The following is a 23,758-nucleotide window of genomic DNA, read 5'->3' on the forward strand; positions in this document are numbered from 1 at the left end:
TATACGCAAACGCAAGATAGCTAACTGATGACTGTAAGTGGCATTGACACAGAAATACTACAGCTGGAACTAACATGATGCACCTTTAAAGCCAGCAGATCTCAGGTCATTTCTGCACAAACTGCACACACTGCACACACTGCACAGGCTGCTCATGATCTAAACAACTGTTGAGTTTATTGCATCATCTGAAACAATACAAACAGCCGTTGGAAGTTTGTATCTTACATTCAACAAAACACATTACACAACATAAACCCTCATCAGTGACTGCCGCTGATGCCCTATAGTCTTTAAGGCTTTTGGAGAAATGTTGACATGTGACAGTATTTGCATCAAATTGCGTCAAAGTCTTCCTGTTATCACCTACTTCACTACAGAGACGTGCAGATGTGCATAGAGGCAGTAAGGTCACTTCACTTTGTTAAAATCTCGGCCAGCAAAACCAATAAACTCTTGCCGGCTGCACCACCTGCTACTGAATGAAAAATTTAATCAAATCAAAAAACATTTTCACTATAGTTGAAAAACTGTTTGCTGTTCCGCTTGCCACACAGGGGAGTGCTGTCGTCAGCGGAAAAGTGGGACTGATAACTCACGGCCCTCCAAAAGTTGGCAAGAAATAGCTTGGTTTTGTTAGGAATGTTTTATTTTTATAAATATTTAGTGCTGTAACTAAATTAAAACGGGCTGAATTAATGGGTGGAAGGAGAGAGAGAGAGAGAGAGAGAAAGAGAGACTCTTTTAGGCCACGCTCACCCCTTAAATATGCACAGTGGTTTAGTCCAGCCTTGCACAAGGATTCCTCTCTAAAGAATGACTGCTCATGCTGCTGGAGCACAAGCGTACACCGTCATGTCCCCCAAAAAAGAGAAATCAGGGTTCCAAAAAAAGAGGAGAAATAAAGGGAAGGGAAAAAAAACAATGTGACTTTGTAAAAAGAAATAAATAAATTAAGTTCAAATGATGCATGAGAGAGCCATGGATCAAGAGAGGAAGGGGGGTTGGGGGCACAGAGACTGCTCATTCATAGGGTCCAGAATCTGCTGCTGCACCCCTGCACAGGGTGTTTCAGAAGCAACAGAACCATAAATTACACTCATTTTAGGGCTGTCACACACTTAATTTTTAAAATCATGATTAATCACAGAATTTCAATATTTAATCGCGATTAATTGAAGTTATCTATTTTTTAATCATGTTTTTAAAAAGCCCAGTACAGCCTCTTCAAGACAGGAACGCTGACTGGTGATAAAAAAAACAAAAAACAAACAAACAAACAAACAAACAAACAAAAAAAACATCATATAATTGCTACACAATAATGTGTTAATTCTGACAGCCCTAATTTTTTTGTTACAGAATTTGATAGAAAGGGGCTTACTTACTAAACCTGAAATATGACTGTATTTGGATTCTGTAGGATTCTGTCGAAGGATTTCACCTTTTTTTAAGGAGATGATTTCACAAAGTATGTTGCCATACATTCAAACCTCAATAGAAGCTTCGATTGCAAAAGCATTGCATTTGGTCCAGCCTGAGTTAAAGGTTTACAGATTATAATATTAGTTTGCGTTTTCTACCTTAGTAAGAGGTTGAATAAGAAGCACTTTATCTGCTGTCTCTCACACAGTGATGGAGCTTCCATGTGCACTGCTGCCATCCTAACTTATTAAACACCAGTTGTGACACTATGGAGTCACACCAGTGGTTCTGCATTATATCAGTTTCATCATTTTGAATTTTTTTCCAGGCATCCATCAGTTTCCACTCCTTTTTTATACAATATGAACATTAACTGACAGGCTCCTCAGTGCTGCAATCCATCACAGTGAACATCAAGTTTAAACTCACTGTTGCACAATGTGAATGATAAGAAAAGACATTGCTTTTCAAATCAAGTAATGCTTCAGCTGCTAATCTTCTCTGTGATTGGATGCACACCTCCAGCACATTTCAGGAGTCTGCTCACTGATTTTCATAACTTTTCTGGAATGAATAGGCACCAATGAAAAATAGCAACAATACCTCCAACAATGTAAAACTGCATGATACGCATTTGAAAACAATGTGTAAAAATATCAAGTAAACATTATTTATAATTATAGTGGTAAGACATGAAAATACAATGTCACTGACCAGAACCTTTAATAACCAATCAATTGATAAGCATTCGTTGTGTAATTTAAACTGCAGTGTATAGATAATGATTAAACAAATTTTCCATTTGATTTGATTCAGTCATAGGTTAAAATATGAATATAATTAAAAGAATACAATTACATCTTGATTGAATGTGATCAGTGCTGATCCTTGTTGGTGCAGGATTGACTTTAGAAACAGCTCAGTGTTGTTCCATGTCTTACTGTCATGTCCTTTGTGGTTAGATAGAAGCTGCAGCCTTTGCTGAATTAAGATTGAACATTGGACTTAAACTCATCAGGACACAAACATTACTCCAATGGGGTGCTAATGCTGCTCTGTGAATTATCATGTTGTAAATAGTTTCTTAAAGGAATACTTCATCCATAAAAAGATTATTTGTAAATCAATTACTCACCCTGTGTTACAGAAAATTTGTAAAGAAAACTTTGTTTTGTTTTTTTGCTTGACTCCTCGGTAAACAACAAACCCAAAAATTAAGAGAATTCTTGATGAGTTGAAGTAAATGGGGTCCACGTTTCATAACAGCAAAACTACGTATATTAAAACATCATTTTACACACAGCTTGTGCAGTATAATTCAGGTCTTATTTATTCAGTCAAATGATCACTACGTCCCAGAGAGATAGCCCTTTCTGACAGGGACTGAACAGAAAGTGAAACTTATCTATGCTTTCTTTAATGCCGGGCTTCATTGACAAAAAAATTTACCTTGTTGAACATGGGAGCTGCTGCTGGAACAATGCTTCAATTGTTAGTTCATACTTGTGTATTGTGTGACTTTGGTGAATCCAAATCAACTGTTTAAAAATACAAAAGTTACAAAATAACAAACTAACAGATCGAGGCAGTTGTAGACCAGAAGCTCCCATAGACTGTAAATAATGATGGACGACGCGCCCTGACTTACCCCCGCTATGCTGAAGTGAGGTTAAAATATCCCTGATACGAACATTACTCTTGTGAGGCTTGATGTTTTTGGGAGCCCTGCATCTGCGCAGTAATGATATCCGCTGTGGGGAGATCCCGCCCAAACATCCGTCCGACAAATCATGAGCAGTTCCATTGAATGTGAGCGCACGGACTGGCTGTCACAGCTGTCAATCATGGCAGAAAAGCCCCGTTTTGTATAATTTAATAACTCATTAAAACCAAACTGATCATGAAAACAAACACTTGAACAAACATCAGTGTGATGAGAACTACCTTCAGAGACAGAAACCATCTTTGGGAAAAGTTCATCTGGCGTGTACTTTGAGTTTTTAGTTTGGCCTATGACCATTTACTAACATGGAGGGGCGGGTCTTAGGACCTGTACTTCAGTCAGACACCAGGGGGCGATCCAGATTGACTAACCTCACTTTGGGGGAGCTATCATGTGTCCATCTTTATATACAGTCTATGGCAGCTCCTGTGTTCTGAAAGAAATTACTGTTTTTGTCAGTGGAGTTTGATTTAAAGCGAGCACATATCTTTTACCATCAGATCAGTTTGAAATACTAAAGTTGTAGATAAAATGCATGTGTTTGGAATGCATTGAGCATACAAACGGATAAATGAGACTAAACAGATTGAGGCAGTGGTAGGGCAGTTTCTGTGTTCAGTGAAGTAATTGTCATTGGAGTCTGGCTGTGAAGAGTATAAATGAGTTTTATTTTCAGTTCAGTTTTAAATACTAAATTTTAAGCAAAAAAGAATGTGTTGTGGAAGTACTGAGCATATGACTGGATAAATGAGACTCGGATTATACTGCAAGTTGTGCGAAAGTTTGTGAATGGATCTTTTTCATATACAAGGTTCCACTTGACAAAATTTCAAATCTTTCAAATCTTGACTTTTTAAGAATCCTCGCTAAAATTCAATGACCATTTACAATGTATAACATGAAAACTATATAGTAAACTCTACGCCAAACTTAATTAGTTTTTGAAAATTAAACAGCAATTCTCTCCAATCCCTAATAATTGGTAATGTTTGTTTCACATTATGTGAAAGGTTATCTACAAAAGATTACCGTGATAATTAATGCCGTTACACACAATAAAATTCCATGACTTTTTCAAAACTTACGAAAATTTTTACTAATTCCATGTCTTTCACAGGCCTGGAAAATGACAGTGACCATTGATATATAGTTTTGCTGTTGCTGCATTTGGTAATTTTCGTATTTTTGGAATCTTCATTTAGTGTCTAGGCACAAAAAAAAAAAAAAAAAGAGTTTTCTTCACAAATTCTGCATAAAATATGTTGAGTAGCTGATACACAAAATTGTGAAATGTTTTTTAACATATTGCTGTGTTTCTGCCTGTGCTGCCTTTTTAAAAAATAAATACATAAAAATAAATCAGTTTCTACAGCTATTATGCTAAATCCCAATTCTTCTTCCCATATTACAACAGTGACACTCATGCTCTTCTGAAAGTAAAAAAGTGATACAGTGATTTGACTAATTTCCTCTCACATGCACACAGTGAGCTCTGCCTCGTCACTGTTTTTCCAATAACAACATCTCAGTGTCATTATACAGCGCAGGATGATGAGGAATATAACAAACAAAATGAATAAAAACCTGTCTATATATGAGAAATAAAATGTGATTTGGTCTTTTTGTTTCACAGTGTGAATGAAGTAGATAGTGAATCCAGTGTGGCGTCTCACAGTGTTAACTGTGGTACACACTGCAGGCCAGTAGAGAGCGCTCTCATCCTTTAATACAAATGTCAAATGATCCATGAGCTGATCATTCCCAGATGTTCAAATCATGCATGTGGCTCTTTTAAAAAATATTATTGACTTGATATATGTGACATGATGGTCGTGTTTCACAGCTTCTGTTCCCCTAAATATTCTAGTGAGATATTAAACACATACTCACCATTCAGTCAAGTTCAAACATACTTTCCACGCAGAGAGATCTGTCACATTAGAGTTCTTTGGCTGTTGATATGTAGCAAAATCAGCAGTCTTTCAGCAGAGCTCATTAACAGCTGGGAGGTGGAGTAGTGCAGCTTTCATACATATTGCACCAGCATGTTTTTCTTGCCACAGCAGACACTGGTATGAGTCTGTTTGCTGTGTGTAGACGGAGGTCAGGACACCACTGAGGCTGTGCTTTGCTCCAGGCCGGGGTTGTCGGCACACACCGGCAGTCTGTTGACTCGGGACTGGCTTTGGTTCCAGCCCTGCATTCTCTTCCGGTACTTCTCTGAATCCGCTTTGTCCATCTGAGCTGATTTCAGAACAGCAGAGGGGTGTAAGGTGTTGTACAGAGCTCGAAACAACAGCCTGCGGAGGAGAACACAGGACAGTGTTAGCGCAAGTCAGTACTCCAACACTTTGGTTTCACATTCAACACCTCACAGAAAAATTACTTAGAGCTCACTTAGAGCTGGGCAATATGGCTTTACAATAACATTACAATATTTTAAGGCTATATCACGATACACAATATATATCTCGGTATTCTGAAATGGCCTTTAAAACAAAGATACAAAATTATTGAATGAACTGCAGTTACAATAAAAGTTTAAGTAGCTACTGTCATATAATAAAGTTGAATACACTACACTTATATATTAAATTTAATAAAATACAGTAATAAGGAAGATAAATAAAGTACTTTTATAATGAAATTCAAAGAAAAAAAGTATTGTTATTGTATTGTATTAAATAAATCAAAGCAGGACCCACTTTGCTTTTATATTGAAGGACGTGGCTTGTCTCAGGCAGAAGTGTTGATGTTTTTGCTGTGGAATTGAAGTGGTGCTCAGTGGTCACAAAATGTGACTAAACACTGGTAACTGCAATCTGAGCTCTGCAAATATGCACGCCTCATGTGCTTACACTACTACCAATACCACTCCTTAAGTTTGACTGTTACCCCAGCGCTGTTAAACCTGATGATTTGTTCTCTGTAAGCTCGAAACAAACTAACTACTAGCTCTCCTGTTCAGATATGAATGGTATTTGCAAATTGCAGTAGTGCTCCATGATTATGGAGATGATACTGGATTCAAAGAGGGCTGCACTGACTTGGGTGTGTGTTCATTCACAGAAGTGTATTGGTGTGTGTGTGTGTGTGTGTGTGTGTGTGTGTGTGTGTGTACCTGGGTAACAGAGCCATCACAGTGGTGAAAGCACACACTATGTAGAAAAGAGCCTGAGACATCTCGTGTGTTTCCACCCCCACAGGGTTGGTGGGGGGGCTGCAGGTCAAACAGAATACACTGAAGAGCAGCACGAAGCCAAAGTAGGAACAACCACTGAGTACCAAAACCAGCACATGGATCCACGTCTGCAAAAACAACACAGAGGATTAGAGACTCCACAACACAAGTGTAATAGTGGAATACTTCACTTCCCAAATCATTACTTTTGTATAAATTACTCACCTAGTGTTAGGATGAATATGTAAAAACAAATGTGTTTCCTTGCATGCCTACATTGAACTAAAAACCCAGAGATGTTAAAATATTCTTGAACTGAAGTCATATGGGTTCGTGTTTAACAACAGCAAAATTACATCAAAACACACATTTACAAACTCTCATATAACTCATGCAGTATAAAAACACATGTATTTTAGACAGAACTTAAGTATTTTAAAATTGAACTGAGAGTGAAAGATGTGTGCTCTCTTCAAACCAAACTCCAGTTTGTCATAGTTTTAGTCATACAATAACTCAAACAAACTAACTGATCGAGGCAGCGGTAGAACAACAACTGCTGTTTTCAGCAAGGTAAATGCAGTCTGGCTTTGAAGAGAGCATGGATAAGTTTCACCTTCAGTTGAGTTTGGAATACTAAAGTTTTAGCAAAAGTATATGACTGGATAAATGAAACTTTGATTATACTGCACGAGTTGTGCTTTGTTTTGCTGTTGTTAAACTTGGACCCCTATAATTTCAAGTAAATGAAAGTTTTCTTGATTTCTGGATTCTTTGTTCACAAGAAAAACAAGTTTTCTTTACAAATTCAATGTAACATGGAGTGAATAACTTATATACAAATGGCCATTTGAAGAGGCGAAGTATTCCTTTAATGTCTGTTATTGTGTGCATTGTGATCACGCTCCAATTATTTGGTATCCTTGGATTACACACATAACATCCAGACAATTATTTCATTGGCAAAACAATGGGTACATGGTTTGATATCTAATCATTTTTAGTGTAGCAGTGTGTCTGACCAGAGTGTGACTCTCGATGACTTGGTGCAGCAGGATGATAAGAAGAGCTGAGGCGTTGATTGAAGAGCCAAAGGACAGCTCGCTGATGCTGGATCCTGCAAACGCCTGAGACGAACATGACAACAGTCTTACAAATGAGATGAGACCCGGACTGTATGAGCAGGGTTATTAAGAAAAAGTAAAATAACTACAATGCCTGCCTCCACACACCAGTCAAGTTACACTTACAGGTTACATTGGTGTCAACAATTCAGTATCTGAGCAAAAGTCTTCCCTTCCGTTCCTGAGTTATGGCATTGAGTAATGGCCAAAAAAGTGTTCTGAGGAATATTATGGTCTCACGTTGACCTCTGACACTAAAATGCCATCACTTCATCATTACATCCTATTAGACATTTGTGTGAAATGTTTGTATAATTAGTCGGCCAAAAACATTTTGTGAGGCCACAGTGACCTTGACCTTTGAACTTCAACCACCAAATTCTAAGCAGTTCATTCTTGAGAGCAAGGGGATGTTTGCGCCAAATTTGAGGTGACTCCCTTAAGGCGTTCTTAAAATAATGTATTCACAAGAATAACATGGACACAAGGTTACCATGACCTTGAACTCTGACCACCAAGATCTAATCAGTTCATCCTTGTGTATACTTGAACATTTGTGCCAAATTTGAATAAATTCCGTCAGGGTGTTCTTGAGATATTTTGTTCACAAGAATGATACTGACAAAGTTACAGTGACCTTGACCTTTGACCACCAAAATGTAATCAGTTCATCCTGGAGTCCAACTGAATATTTGTGCTCAATTAAAAAAATATCCTTAAGGATTGTAACAATTCACCTTAAAAAACCCCATATTAGTTAAAAAAAAAAGGTACATAGGCTACAAAACAGGTTATGGGTGGATCTGTCCTGCGGTAGTTGCTCGAAATGAACTGAATAATCAGCTGTATCGCCAATGCTACACAGAAAATCTCATACTTTTCAACATTAAATTATGTATCAGGATTTTAGATTAACGAAAGAATCAACTTGTTACTTAAATTATCTTTTTTCAGATGCTGTGTTCACAAGAACGAGACAGATGGGGCCAAAGGGACACTGATTTTTTAACCACAAAAATCTAGTCAGTTCATCTTTGAGTGAATATTTGTGTCACATCTTAAGAAATTCCCTTGAGGTGTTTGTGAGATATGGCATTTACAAGAATAGGACAGACAATCCAAAAACAACTGAAAAACAACCCCTTTATACCACTGTAAAGGAACTGTACAAAACAGTAGTAGAGCACATGCAAAGAGAAGCAGTGTAATAAAAGGGGCACCAAAAGGAACTATTTGACAGAGCAGAGTGATCAGTGTACTCACAAAGTAAGGCACGAAGAAGCAGACGAGACTTTGGTAAAACGCATCAAGGACTGTGATCCAGAACAAGTAGGGAGCATGGACCTGCAGAGAAACACCTGTTAGTCCCTCTAAACACAGTAAACAGGCCAGACAGCACTCACACTTTAGTAACACACTCCATTTCCATTCTGTGTGTGTGTGTGTGTGTGTGTGTGTGTGTGTGTGTGTGAGAGATTACCTTGGAGGTCTGATAGAGCTCTGGCAGCTCCATCAGGGTGTCTGTGGGCGTGTCTTGATCCAGGACGCCGTAGATGAGTGGAGGGACGGAGGTGAAGATCAGGTTAAAGAGGATGAGCACCCAGGCGTTGCTCATGACGCTCCCAGAGAAACCACAGAAGAACTGATACCAGAACAGCAGATTCACATACATCTGCAGACACACACACACACACACACACACACACAGACACAACACACACACACACACACACAGACACAGACACAGACACACACACAGACACAGCAGTGAGGATTCTTCTAACATCTCGATGAGTTATTTTGTTGTTTTTTTAATCTTGATTTTACTTTGTAGAGATTTGGGCATCCTGGGATTGCCGCATAGTAGCGAAGTAAGATACAAAGCTTTGCATGAGATGCATCTTTTTTGTGAATGATTAAATTAGAAAAAAAAGGAGTTGTTGATGACCTGATTGCTGTTAACATGGCATAGATGAGAATGCACATAAGTGTCAGAATATGTTGTTATTGTTGCTTTTTCTTGATTTTCCATCTACCAGGGGAAGGATCCTAAACACTATGAAATAACAGTCATGTCACACTGTCTGAGATGGATCTAATAAATTCCTAAGCGCAATTTTAGCCAGATTGTATGATACCCCTGAACAGACATCTTGTGCTGCGTTCAGACGCCTTTCACAAGCATTTAAACATCTAAAAATCTGAGACAATTGGTTGGATTTCTTTTGAAAATATAGGGAAAAAGTCAATGAGCAACTTGGCAAGAAATGTCCCACAAACTACAAAAAAAATGTAAAAGGTGACAATGAAAATGACCTAAAAATTAGCTGGGGGATTCATAGATACTTTAAAAAAATAGAAAAAAGGGAAAATGTCCAGACAACCATTTTTAGAAATTGTATATATATTAAAAATTATGTTTTCAAAAAAACCTTTTTTTGTGTGCTTTTTTTGTAAGGTCATTTTCTTGTTTGTTTGTCTAATTTTTCTGCTGATTTTCATGAAATTTTCTTGTAATTTTTTTTTACTAGTTTCTTGCAAATATTTTGACCATTTCTCATTAAGTTGCTCATTGGCTTCTTCCTATGTTGTTGAAAGAAAACAAGCCAATTTGTTCAGGTTTCAAAGGGTTAATGAACAAAAATCCTGTGAAACACATACAATCCTGAGATAGAGATCCTACGAGTAAGAAATGGGGTGGCAGGAAAAATCATGTGAGTTAAGCACTTGGCCTTGTCTTGCTCATACGAAGCATTTTTGAGAATAAGACTGAGTTGTTTTGGGTATATTCAATGATTTGTGCAACTATTTTACCAACATTTTTAACATACCGAGAGTAAACAGAGTCGGTAAAAAATGCTCACCACATTCTTGTAGATGAAGTAGAGGATCATGTTTGCGAGACGAGAGTAACACCAGTGACCGTGGACCAGCAGCAGCCGACTGAGGTGTTTAAACCTGGAGATCGCAAAGTCACTGGACATCACAGCCTGGGGAACAATACACAGCAACATATACTGTATATGTTACCTACTGTAACTTACACACAATAGGTACTAATAGTTAAAAAGAGGAAAAAAAGGAAATGGCAAGTGAAACCATATGTACCTGGCTGCTATAATACAGTATAATACCAGTAGTATTGTCCTTACAAGCAAGAGAGAGATTAAGATGAGAGAAATGAAGAGTTTACAGAAAAAAATGCATATTTTACTGCATAATTGGCAGCCTACAGACTAGGCACGAGTCTACGCTCTGTGACTGTCTCCAATGTGGCAAATGATTATGATGTCTTTAAAAAAAATGCCACCTCAGTGTAATTCATAAATACCTTTGTAATTTTGCAGCTTGGTTTTATAGAAATATGTGAAATGGACTCAACGTCTTGACAACGCATCATGTGGTGTGGTGGGCACAGAATGTGTTAAAATTACCTGTTGGCAACACAAAAACAATGCCAATGCAAAGTACATGAGGATCTTCTGTTGTGGTGGACACACAAGTAAGTTTTATGACTGAAAAAGTTTGTGTAGGAGAGGGGTAGTGGACGTGTCAAACAAACATGGACTTTCAACCGGGAGACCACGGTTTATGTCCTCTATGAAACGTTAAGTCGATGTAGAAACGTGACTTATGGACTTTACATATCTATGCAAAGTATATTTACATTGCTTACATAGCCTCCTACATAGACTTTGCAAATTCTATGACAAATAGTTTATGTTTGAAACACATCATTGTGAAACGGTTGCAGTTTGGTTAGGTTTGGAGGACAAAAACTACTTTGTTAAGTTTCAGAAAAGACTGTGGTTTCAGTTCAAATAAATATGTACAGGACCACGTAAGTGAAATAGACATTGTATACTTTGTGTAGTTGTGTGAAGTTCGTTAAGTCACATTACTATGTTGACTTTCTGTTTCAGACGAGGCACAAACAGCTGTCTTCTGGTTGAAAGTCCGTGTTTGGTTTACAGTCCACCATCCTTCCCACTCGCCGGCTGTGGATTTTCATGCTTTTTATGCTTAATTTATATTTCTGCTGTGACAAAAGATTCTCATTCTCATTGCATCTGCATTGTTTTTGTGTTGCCAGCACGTAATTTGAACATATTTCATGCCCACTACCACCGAAAGCATTGTTAAGACTTCATGTTCATGTCATGTATTTCTCTAAGACTGTGTTTTTTTTGGTCAATGTTATTTTACAGTGAATCCAGATATCATTACCTGCATGCCCTCCTGACCAGATATCCCGATGCCTACATCAGCCACCTGAATCATGCTCACATCATTGGCCCCATCACCTAAATGAAGAAAAATAACTTTTCACTGTCCTCCATGACTGTCCACCGAGGTCTTACAATACCTGCATCCTCTATGTGATCCAACCCAGGTTTAGTTTGAGGAAATTAAATTATATATTGGGAAGAATAGGATTAAAAGATACACTTTAAATAATATTAATTGACAAGGAACACGTGTAAAACTTCTCATCAGTTTTCCCACAGTCTGAGTCCTTACCCACGGCCAGGGTCATGACGCCGAGCTGGTTCCGGATCAGGTGGACCACCTGGCTCTTCTGCAGTGGCGTGGACCTGCAGCAGATGACTGCTTTGCATCTACAGCTCAGCTCCAGGAAGTGGCTTTTCAGCTCCTCCTGCAGGGCCCAGTCCAGCGTCCGGCCATCTATAACCAGGATGAAGCCCGCTCTGCTGGCTGACGACGATTCCCCAGGATTCTCTGCTGCAGTTAGCTCAGTCAAACTGTCTTCGCCTCGCTGCACTTCCACTTTGAGCTCCTCCAGTAAAGCTGCACACGCATCCTGATGTACGAAAGAAATCCATAAGTACTGTCTCTAAGAGTCACAATATATTTACTTTCTTGCATTTATCACAATAATTAAGCAAATTACTTTTTGTTTGTATTTTAGTCTCTAGGGCAGCTTGGCCTGAAAATGCCACAAGAAAGCTATAATCCCTTGGTTACTGACCTTGCTTCCACAGTTGGCTGTCAGCAGCTGGTCGTTAGGACAGAGCAGTTTGCAGGCGTAGGCGATGTTGATGGCTGTCTCTTTTTTATCTCCAGTGAGGATCCAGACTTTGATCCCGGCCCTCTGAAGAGCTTCAATGGTCTCTGGGACCTCCTCCTGCAGTCTGTCTACAATCCCCGTGGTGCCTGAACACACACATACAGAGAAAACACACTTTAAAAACCTGTGCTCCCAGCTCTGATATCCATGTAGTCCATGCTGCAGCGAGCGGCTGTCCTACCCAGCAGGGTGAGGTCTGTCTCCAGTCTCTCAGCTGACTGCAGCAGCAGCTCCTCCCTGTTCTCTATGCTGCTCTCTGCCAGCAGCTGTTCCTTCATCCACACCTCATAGTCCTCCTCCTCCAGAACCTGCTCCACACACAGAACACAGTCACTGAGGAAACACTCACACCTTCTTACACACAGGGCGGCTCTTCTTCTGAGTAGACAAAAGTCGATTGTTAAGACAATTTTAAAAGTACGTTAAACAGTACATTCCCAAAAAAGGCACAGTCTCCTCAGTCACTTGGAACTAGTTTGGTTTTGCAACATCGGATCTTGAACAAACAACAGTCTGCTGCAAATTCTCTTTAAAGCGCTGTTGCAACTAAAGACAACAGCATGACCGATTTATTTCAACATCTCAAACAGAAACATGCAGCCGAGTGGGAGAAATGTGTCTCACTCCAAGATGCACGAGACCACATCAGCCCACAGACAGCCAGTAAAAAAAAAACATTAGTGGAATCATTTTCCAGTTGCGTCCCGTATAACAGGACAGAGACCTGCTGCAAAGCTGTCACTGATCCAGTTGTGCTGCCCATATAAACAGTGGAAAAGCTGCAGGTTTATCCACATGCTGAAAACTATCCCACTCCAGCTATGTGCTACCAGCCGCCCTGCCTCAGCTGTACAACTGTACATGTGAAATGATCACAGAGAGCTGGAGGGGACGTCGATTTAGTCCACTACAACAGACCTATGCTCTAGTAGTTTGAACAAAAACAATAACATTACAATAACATGGAGCTAATGTTGAAAGATGGTTGTACATTTCAGCATTGGTCATTTTCAACACTCGACTGTTTCAACTGCAGAACTGTAAAATATGCAAAACTGACTTTAAGCCCTCAATATTTTTCAATTTGCCTTTGCATCTGTACTGCTGAAATATAAGCAAAATTTGTTTGTTTTTATTAGTTTGTTTTTTCTTGTCATTTGTAGTTTGTTTGTCAGAGGGGGGAAAATCCCCAAAACATTTAAAACTGTAAATAAAGTTTGGTGTGAAAAAATAATCTTTATAGATATCATTTTTAGTCTTAGTGCATAGGCAGAAAAATCAACATTGTGCCAGGAGTTTACATCCATTATATTATGCATTACTCACAAATAATTAGGTCAGCTGCATAGAGCAGTGCACAAAGCCTCACACACCCTGATGTGACATTGGATTTATATTTGATTTGATCTCAGTTTCTTTCATCGTTCACTGTACTGTATGATTAGATGCTATAATGTAACGGTTGATTCATATATCTCCCTTATTATTTATAATAATGTACAAAGCTTTCTTGTTTCACCCTCCTGACGCGTTACCTTTTTAGCGATGCAGAGCGTGCGGAGGCCTTCTCTGGCATAGCCGTCTAAATGTTTTTGGGTTTGCTCTCTGATGTGGCTGTAGATCTCCTGAGCCTGCTCTGCACCTGAGCACAATGACAGTGATAATCACATTAATCAGGCAAAGATACCACTCTTCATTCAGGGCTACATCCATGCATTTTCCTTCTGTTAGTTACCTTTAGGTGTCTCCGTCAGGTCCATGATGCAGAGTCTGCTCCCTTGGTGTAAACCACCACCTGTCCTGTGAGTGGGTGGCGGACCACCACAGACATCTTCTTCCTGTTGGAGTCAAAGGGCAGGATGTGGAGGAGCTGGACAGCCAGAGAGCCGATCCCGGCAGGTCCACCAGCAGGCTTTCTGGAGAGCGTGCCCTGAGGGTGCAGTGGTACGCCTGGGCTGCGTGGACCAGAGCCGCCTCGTCTGGACTCTCTGCCTCATACAGCAGTTCATCATCAGTGTCACTGTCACTGTCCACTTCTCTAGTAATGTTGGAGGTTTCCAGGCTGGTTTCTTTGCCTGGCTCTGAGGTGTCGGTGGTGCTGTTACTGGGCGTGGAGAAGTTGAAGGAGCCGGTCTTCCCCCGGGCAAACAGCCTGCTGGTGAAGCTGCGAGGGCTGCCTTTGATCTGGGGAGGAGACAGGGTGGAGAGGGCGGAGAACGGAGAGAAGCTGAGGCGCTGGAACATCAGCTTGATGTCCTCCAGGGACTTCAGAGGAGTTTGTGCTTTCAGGCACCTGCACGGAAGAGAGAAAAAACATGGGATGAGCTTTTGTCAGTAAGTTAATAACCTTTTGAAACCTGGATCGACATTCAGTTCATTCAGACGTATTTAAACCTTTGTACACGAAGCAAAACTTGTTACATTTCTTTAAAAAAAAAACATGCTTTTTAATACAAAAAAACAACTTTGCATAGGTAATAGCGCTAAATTACAAAAATTGGGCTGTCTATAACTTTTTATTTAAAAAGCTGAGGAAAAATGTGCATTTTTTTTTTTTTTTGTTCCAGGGTTTGGGGGGGGGGGGGGGGGGGGGTGGGTGGGGGCGTGGGGGGGGGGGGGGGTGGGGGGTATAATTTTGGGGGGTAACTTGGCTAAATTTTTCTTTAATGGATTTTTTTTTTTTTTGGCGGGGGAGTGGGTAATATTTCTTTTTAAGGGGGGGGTTGGGGGTCCCTCTTTTTATTTTTTGGGGTGAATTATTGGGGGGGGGAGGCGGGGGGGGGGGGGGGAGATGTTTGGGGGGGTGGGGGGGGGTTTTTTGGCGGGAAAATTGGGGGGGGTGTTTGGGGAAGGGGGGCGGGGGGGGGGGGGGGGTTTGGTGGGGGGGGGGGTGGGGTGGGTGGGTCGGGGGGGGTGGTGGGGGGGTGGTTTTTAGGGATATGGGGGGGGGGGAGGGGGGATTATGGGCGGGGGGGGGGGGGGGTGGGGGGGGGGGGGGGGGGGGGGGGGGGGTGGGGTGGGGGGGGGGGGGGGGTGGAGGGGGGGGGGTCGGGGAGGGGGGGAGGGGGGGGGGGGAGTGGGGGGGGGGGGGGGGGGGGGTGGGTGGGGGGGGGGGGGGGGGGGGGGGGGGGGGGGGTGGGGGGGGGGGGGGGGGGGGGGGGGGGGGGGGGGGGGGGGGGGGGGGGGGTGGGGGGGGGTTGGGGGGGGGGGGGGGGGGATGTGGGGGGGGGGGGAGATTTTGTCTTTTTTTGTCTTTATGATTTATAAGACAGCACATGTGAAAGGGGGAGAGAGAGAGAGGGGATGACATGCAGCAAAGGGCTGAGGCTGTAATTGAACTCGCGGCCACTGTGCCGAGGACACAGCCTCTGTACATGGTGTGCCCGCTCTATCCATTGACCAGGCGCCAGGTGCCCCAGAATTTTATATTTTGACTTATTGAACAAATTTATTATTATTTCTTAGCCATTTGTTCATGTCATTTCCTTTTTTTTCCACTAGCATTTCGCAGTGAAAAAAGGAATAAGTATAAACATCTGCATCCATATTCTTCTTCTCCTCTTCTTCAGACTTTTTTGACACATAAATGCCACTATAGAAGGGGCTCGATTTGTTTATTTACATTTTGCTCTCACCACTACATTGGCATAGATGGATGATGCATGTTGATGACGTGTTGTGTATTGACGTCGATGGATGTAGGTCGTAGCCTGTGATTCAGTGGGGGATGTCATTGTACAGTCTGCATACATCAAATCTGATGTTGTACCCAAGTTTATTAAGATCCGTGTCAGACAGTGTAGCTGCACTAAACTTATAAAATTGCAAAAATCTCAGTCTGCGGGAGGCTTCAGGCCTTTTTAAGACATTGCTTTCATGACAATGAGACAAATGCAAGGTCACAGTGACCTTGACTTATGACCACCAAAAAACTAATCAGGTAATCATTGAGTCCAAGTTGTTTTTGCCAAATTTGAAGAAATTCTCTTAAGGTGTTAATATATTGCACAAGATATCATGAAAAGGGGATGTCTGTATGGGCGGACAGACAACCCAAAAACATGATGCAGCCTTGTCTATTGCCAGTATGGAGTCATAACAATGTAAACCGACAGTATTGCTCTAGAGAAACAAGTCTTTGTTATGACATGCTTCACAGATGTCATCCACTCACCACATGTCGAGGCTGGCTGGGTGAGGAGACCACCACGCTATTGCAGATGGCCAAAGCCAGGAAGAAGTCAGTGATGTAGGTGAGCTCCAGGCTGGATGGAGTCCCAGAGGAGCCGTCACTCAAAGCCAGCACAGGAGAGCTCAACCAGTTCAACTTCCTCACCAGCTCAGGGTCCGGCACCACCTCCTTCGCCTGAACACACAGACACAGGAGCAGCAGGAGCTGAGTCATCATGGCTAGAACATGAACACATTGATGGCCAAAACTTTCAAGTGACCGTTATAAACTACGCAGGAGGAAGCTAACATTATATTTGTTCTGAAGGACAGCAGAGCTCACTGACTGACCTTTAGTCAGGGGACGGGAAATCTGATTTCTGATCTGCTGCATGTATCTTAAATTGACAGGTTACTATAGTGCATATAAACACATTGTTCAATTGTGTTATCTGAATTCTTTCTGCAATGTGATTTCCTGTGTGGATGTGGAAGTGTGAAGTGTTTAATGGAGTCCTCAGGGGATTTATACTTCACTTCCATAAAATCTGGTAGCATGCTAATATATCTGCAGCAAAGGACAGCATATCCTTTTAGTCTCTAGGTGAGTTTCCATCACAGATTTGCGCAAAAACTCAGCAAATTTTCAAAATTCTATAAAACACAATTGCAAGATAACTGTGTTTTCACTAAATGATGTTCTATAACTTCTCATCAGGTGATAACATTCCAAGAAGCATGGTGATGGATGTTCAAAACATTAGCAGCTTTATTTCAACTGCAGCCACCACACTAGCTGTTATTTCCAATCTAAGGCGAGGCATGTTATGGAACCATAATGGAAATGCGAGCCCCTGATACATGGGAGCGGCCACATAATAGGGATTACTGGGAGGTGATAGTTCACGATTTCACAGAGGAATTGTGGATTCAAAACTTCAGGATGATCTGTTTAACTTTTGACGAGTTATGTGATGCAATAACAGCTCTTGTAACTCCTGCTGCATCATGAGGGAGCCAGTTCCTATTGACAAGCACATAGCCATAGCATCATGTGACCTAGAAAAGCCCAAAAAGTGTTTGTATTGCAGTTTTGCAAAATATGGCTTTTTCTAATCACATGAAATACCACCTCATGAGAGTGTAAAAACCTTATTGTGAAAATAGGATTTTTTTTTCAAAATTGACGTGTTTCCGTTAGGCATATTTTATATTGGCGATTTCAATTTGCTCAATTTGAGGGTTAATGGAAACCCACCTTCAGACATGGGTCAAGCTCAAGTAGCACCCTCCAGGGCTGAAAAATAAAGCCACTTGAGGCTGGCTCCAAAACAGAGTCAATACCCATAAACCCTCATGCTAAAATGTCCAACTAAAGTGGAAATAAACACGTTTACCACTTGGTACAAACACTTTTTGGTCTCTACAGCTAATTTCAACATTCATGACAACTGTATGGAATAATTATTTTTTTTAACTCATCCATTTACTATTCATTAAGGCTTAAAGGTACGTATAATTAAGTGTGTGCTGCTTTGAGAGCCAGGCTGTTTGCAGATGGTGTCCTCTGCAGAGATGTATTCTTACTTATTAAAAAAAAATCATCACTACAGAGTGACAAGCAGTTTCAACAGATCCTCTATTGTGGCTTTGGACCAAATAGGTGAGTAATACACAAATAGCGTGGTTATGGTGAGTGTGTGTGAGTCTGACCACGCGACTGCAGAAGGCGCTGGTCCTGGGCTGGATGTGATTAGACAGTTGCTCTTCCTCCTCCTCTGACTCTGCTGTGAGTGTGTGCAGAGATACAGAGCTGTGTTTGCAGCTGAGAGAGCGACAGCTCAGAGATTTGCCGCTGCAGCCCGACTTCAGAGTCACAGAGTGTCCAGCCACCTCGTTCTTCTCCGCCTCATACACCTCCAGCCTCCGAGCTGACACACAGCAACACACAGCATTTACAACACATACAGTAAAGAACTGTGGACTCTTGCAATCACTCTCTTATTATCCAACCACTACAACAATTCTAAATTAGAATTATTAGAGTACATCCATGGTGAACACCCAAGATTAGTGTCACCAATTCGGTATTTCACCAAATGTCTCCCTTTCTATTCCGAAATTAAGATGTTAAATAATGGCCAGAAAACTGTTTTTGCAGAACATTATGATGTCAAAGTGAAGCTGATCTTTGACCTTTTGAATGTAAAAAGTCATCTCTTCATCATTAATATCCTATTAGACATTTCTGTGAAATTTTGCTGTAATTAGCATATGAATTCTTGAGTTTGGTCCAAAAAACATGTTTTGTGAGGTCTCAATGACCTTGATCTTTAACCACCAAATTTTAATCAGTTCATTGTTGAGTCCAAATAAGCGTTTGTGCCAAATTTGAAGAAATTCCCTAATGGTGTTCTTGAGATATAATGGTCTTGAGAATGAGATAGGTGTAAGGTCAAAGTGACCTTGTCCTTTGATCACCAAAATCTTATTAGTTCATTCTCGATGCCAAGTGGACAGTTGTGCCAAATTTAAAATAAAAAAGAAGAATTCCCTCAAAATGTCCTTGAGATATAGCATTCATAAGACTGGGACGGATGGACGGACAGACAACCTGAAACCCTCCGGCCTCGGCTGTAACTGGTGCAGAGGCATAGAAACCTCTCATTGTTTCTGCTGGAATTTCTCATTACAGTAAAAATATGTCTCTTACAGAGGCAAAAGTAAGTCAAAGTCATATTTTCAGTTCTTACCATTTTCTTCATGAGGATATTCGACCCCGTAGATACTGCAGCGGCGGAACACCATCTTGTTCTCTGTCAGCGTCCCCGTCTTATCAGAGAACAGGTACTGGATCTGACCCAGGTCCTCTGTGATGTTGAGGGCCCGACACTGAATTCTGGAGTCCAGCTGCTTGTTGTACAGAGCTAAGTCATTGTGGATGAAGTAAATCTGGCCCAGTTTCACAATCTCAATGGACACGTACAGAGAAATGGGGATCAGCACCTGTTGGACAGAAATTAATTACATGCATGATGTATTCAGGGACATGACAAACATAGCACAGTATATAATAGTGTTAATGAACAAATTTGATTGACACGTAACAAGTTTCATGTAAGAACACAAGTTTAAAATTTCTGTTAAAGCCTTTGAAACTTAAGCAAACTGGCTTGATTTCTTTCAAAAACATGGGAAGAAGGCTAGAGGAACAAAATAATTACCTAAAAATAAGCAAACATTACCCACAAAATAGCAAAAACGATTAGTAAAAAGTACTAGAAAATTACCTGGAAATAAGTAAAATAAATACATAAAAATAAAATAAGCATTAAAAAAAGGAAATGACCTTGAAAAGTGCTTAAAACAATACTTTTTGTGGCATAATTTTAAGTATTTAATTATGATAATTTGGTATAAATATAGGTTTTCCCTTGCAATTAGTAACAACAAAAAAATCAAGAAATGACTAAAAAGAACAATAAAATAACATACAAATTTGTAAAAACAAAACAAACCTAAATAAATACTACATCCCAAAGACATTTTTGTATTTTTAACTTAATTTTCTAAATCTACTAACTTCTTGCATATTGTGGAATTTCTTACCAACCTGCTCATTGCCTTTTCCCATGTTCTTGACAGAAATCTAATCAATTTGATCAAGTTTTTAAAGGTTTAAAGACTTGTGAAATCAGCACAAGAAAAGTGATGTCGCTCCAGGTTTCAAGAAGTTGAGAGATGACATGTGAATGTGTGACTTTCTGTCTACAAAGAGTACAAACATCAAGTGGATCATGAAGTAATTGTCACTTTTATTCCTCCATCAAAGCTATTACTGATTTCTCTGGTTACTTGGACCACCCTTCTGTAAGAAGCTGTAATGTGTGAAACTTTCATACTTCTAATAAATGCATGAACATAAAATCTACATCTATATAATCCACTGAAGCAATCAAAAAAAAAATTATCATGAAATTACAGGTTTGATAAACAACAGACCCCGTTAATAAAGGCGATGCCAGAAAATAAGCCCCTCCCCCTTTCTTTCTTGCTTTTGGTTTGTTTATTTTTTTGTTTGTTTTTTAATTGTTATTTTATCTTTGTTTTATTTTTTGTTTTTAACTTTGGTTTATATTTTAATAATATATATAAAAAAGAAATGTTTATTCATTTTCAACTGTCTTTATACTAAAATAGAAACATTGTATTAGATATATTCATTACAGTTGATAAGATAATGCAAAGATACAGCTGTTGACCTGGGAATGAAATGGTTAACGGTATACCTGTAGCACAATGATCATGGTCCAGAAGACGTAGAATCCGGCCAGGGCAGGAGACGTCTCGGTATCAACCAGAAAGATGGGATTTTTGAGGTTCTTTAGCCAGAGGCCATGACCTGAAACACACCAACACACCACAGCAGCTCATCACTGTCAAAGCTGGAAATGAGTCAATCCCTGAGATTCTAGAGGCTTCGATGGATTTTTTTGAAATGGAAGTGGAGCTACAGTTATAGATGTCCCAGTATACAAGCACTGGGGGAGAATCCGTTTATTGATTAAAGTATGTCCGACTCCACCACTGTAGGTGGAGATATGCCCCCTTTTAGCCAGTTGCTATTGGACCTTTTTCTGGTTGACCTGTTACGTCACATACCAAACAAGTTAGCAAGCGGCAAATAGGTTACATGTCAAAGGGTGAAAACATGAATAATTTTTCGGCAGGGTAAATTTTATTCAGACGCTACGCTTTACTTGGTACATTTGTCTTTTGTTTTCTGCCATTCTTCTCTTTTGTTTTTCTGTCTTTTTTCTATGCAGTTTGACTTCTGGGTCAAAGTCCAGCTTGGGGAATATGGAGCATGCGCAGATCGCCAAGGCCAGTTCAGATCCAGTTGAGGCATATACATGAACGAGTAACTCAGCCCCAAACCGCATTATCTTAGGTATGTTAGTCTGACTTTGAGAAATTTGATCTACGATTTTAGTTGGACTAACATATTTACAAGTATTTTTAAATTTCAGTTCTACTCAGACTAACAGAGAAAATTGCCTTTTTCTAAAATGTTAACATACTGAGCAGTTATAAGCATCACAAATATGGTTTATTAGGTTCAGAGGGCCATGATAAGGACAGGAAACAGCTGTTTATGTTATTGTTAAGCAGTGACCTCTCGTGGCTCTTACTAATTTTGACGGTAACAAAGGAGGACATCGGCTAACACTGCATGAAGAACGAGAAAATTCACTTTTGGTGGACAGTCAAACCAACACAGGACTTTCAACCAGAAGACTGCTGTTTGTGTCCTGAGTGAAACAAAAGTCAACAGTTACGTGATTTTATGGACTTTATGCAATTATGCAAATTAAATACGTGTATGTTACTTATGTCACATACCTATTTATTTTAAGCGAAACCACATTTTTATTCTAAACCCAACCACGTGTTTCTCTTTCCCGACACGAACCAAACTGGGACTGTTTCACAATGTTAATCACATGATGATGTGTTTTACATTGCTAGCGTTCATGTAAACCTTTAGAGGCCTGGTTTTCAGATTGAAACTGCAGTAACTGCAGTGTTACTGCTGCTCTTCATATCTGTGTTGTGAAGTGCGAGCTGTGTTGGTACACACCTATAGCAGCTGTCAGGCACATGATGATGAGCAGCAGCACACACCACAGGACATCTGTGTTTAGATGCTTCTCGAGCTGGCTGCGCTTATACCTCGGCCCGCTGTTGTTCATCATGGCTTTAGTCTCATGACCTGAGTCACACAGAAAGACAAGAACACAGCCATGCTCAAGTATACACACCATGATCCAGTAGGAGGCACATCAGCACTCTCGTGCTGCCTTTCCCAAGCTATTTGATGATCTAGAACTTGAGCAGATCAGTCTTTGTTTTTTGTTTTTTCAAAAACGTGAAAAATGGCAGTGACCAACTTGACAAGAAATGTCCCACAAAATGCAAGGAATTAGTAAAAGGTGACAAGACGATTACCTAAAAAAATTGTTTTAAAAAAAGAGGGAAGAGTTATTAGTAAAAATTATCTAAAAATAGGGAAGATGTCCAGAAAACTATATTTATAATAATAATAATAATAATAGTAATAATAATAATTTTCTTCTTTACTTAAACTGAAATTAATTTAATTATATTTATTATTAATGAAAATTTCAAAATATGTTAGAATATATAAATATATATATATATATACATATATACACACACACACACACACACACACACATATACATACATACACCTAGATATATACAGTATAAATATATATATATATATATATATATATATATATATAATATATATATATATTATATATATATAATATATATATATATATATATATATATATATATATATATATCATGCTATGATAAAACAGCAGTCAGAGCTGGATTAGAAAACCCACTGATTAACATGGTGCTAATCACTAATGTTAGGTTCAGTGAAGCTCATACTATATCAAACTCTTTGTGGGAAACATGCCGCAGGAGCAAACTATGTGACTTTCTAAGGTTACTACTATTTCTTGCTGCTATATTCCACATTAGCAGCGCTGCAGTGAATAACATTCATCTTTGTTCTGTGTGCTTTTTACATTATCATTTTAAGACTGCTTGATTAAAGCTACACCTTACTGTATGAATACTCGGAGTAATGCTGGAATTAGCGTTCTTTGAAGATACACAAACCTACGCAGAGAAGGGTATTACAGGTATGTAGGTCACACAGGCTTGCTGAGGAGACGTCACATAGACCTCCCAAATCTCATTTCTGCATGCTGTGGACCTGCTCGACAAGCAATTTGACTCAATTCCTGATAGCAGACAGGTTCAACACAGACAAAAATCCAACACAAACATCTAAGTTTAAATTGTTTTTTTTTTTAAGTAGTAAAATTGCCTGTGGTTCAAAGGAAAAAAGATACATTCTATTATGTACAAATTTTTCTTGAGGGCATATAACTTGAGTGATTAGCCCGATAATTTCAATTGTTCTGGGGGACAATATTTGAT

At 39.8% G+C, this 23,758-nt stretch overlaps 1 protein-coding gene across 1 annotated transcript in view; it reads right to left on the reverse strand.

Moving 5' to 3' along the window:
- Window positions 1-4,497: 4,497 nt before the first annotated feature.
- Window positions 4,498-23,758, reverse strand: part of atp10d (ATPase phospholipid transporting 10D) — a 32,759-nt gene continuing 13,498 nt past the window's right edge. The window contains 20 exon segments of the mRNA XM_042500850.1: window positions 4,498-5,448; window positions 6,270-6,457; window positions 7,352-7,456; window positions 8,717-8,797; window positions 8,934-9,125; window positions 10,318-10,443; window positions 11,681-11,757; window positions 11,975-12,275; window positions 12,444-12,628; window positions 12,724-12,850; window positions 14,078-14,184; window positions 14,278-14,307; window positions 14,310-14,427; window positions 14,430-14,667; window positions 14,669-14,835; window positions 16,717-16,908; window positions 18,426-18,643; window positions 19,466-19,718; window positions 21,002-21,114; window positions 22,354-22,485. Of these exon segments, the coding sequence (XP_042356784.1) occupies window positions 5,253-5,448; window positions 6,270-6,457; window positions 7,352-7,456; window positions 8,717-8,797; window positions 8,934-9,125; window positions 10,318-10,443; window positions 11,681-11,757; window positions 11,975-12,275; window positions 12,444-12,628; window positions 12,724-12,850; window positions 14,078-14,184; window positions 14,278-14,307; window positions 14,310-14,427; window positions 14,430-14,667; window positions 14,669-14,835; window positions 16,717-16,908; window positions 18,426-18,643; window positions 19,466-19,718; window positions 21,002-21,114; window positions 22,354-22,485 (3,146 nt within the window). The 3' untranslated portion in view covers window positions 4,498-5,252.

This window comes from Plectropomus leopardus, chromosome 14 (assembly GCF_008729295.1).
Source record: "Plectropomus leopardus isolate mb chromosome 14, YSFRI_Pleo_2.0, whole genome shotgun sequence".
Taxonomy (NCBI): Eukaryota; Metazoa; Chordata; class Actinopteri; order Perciformes; family Serranidae; genus Plectropomus; species Plectropomus leopardus.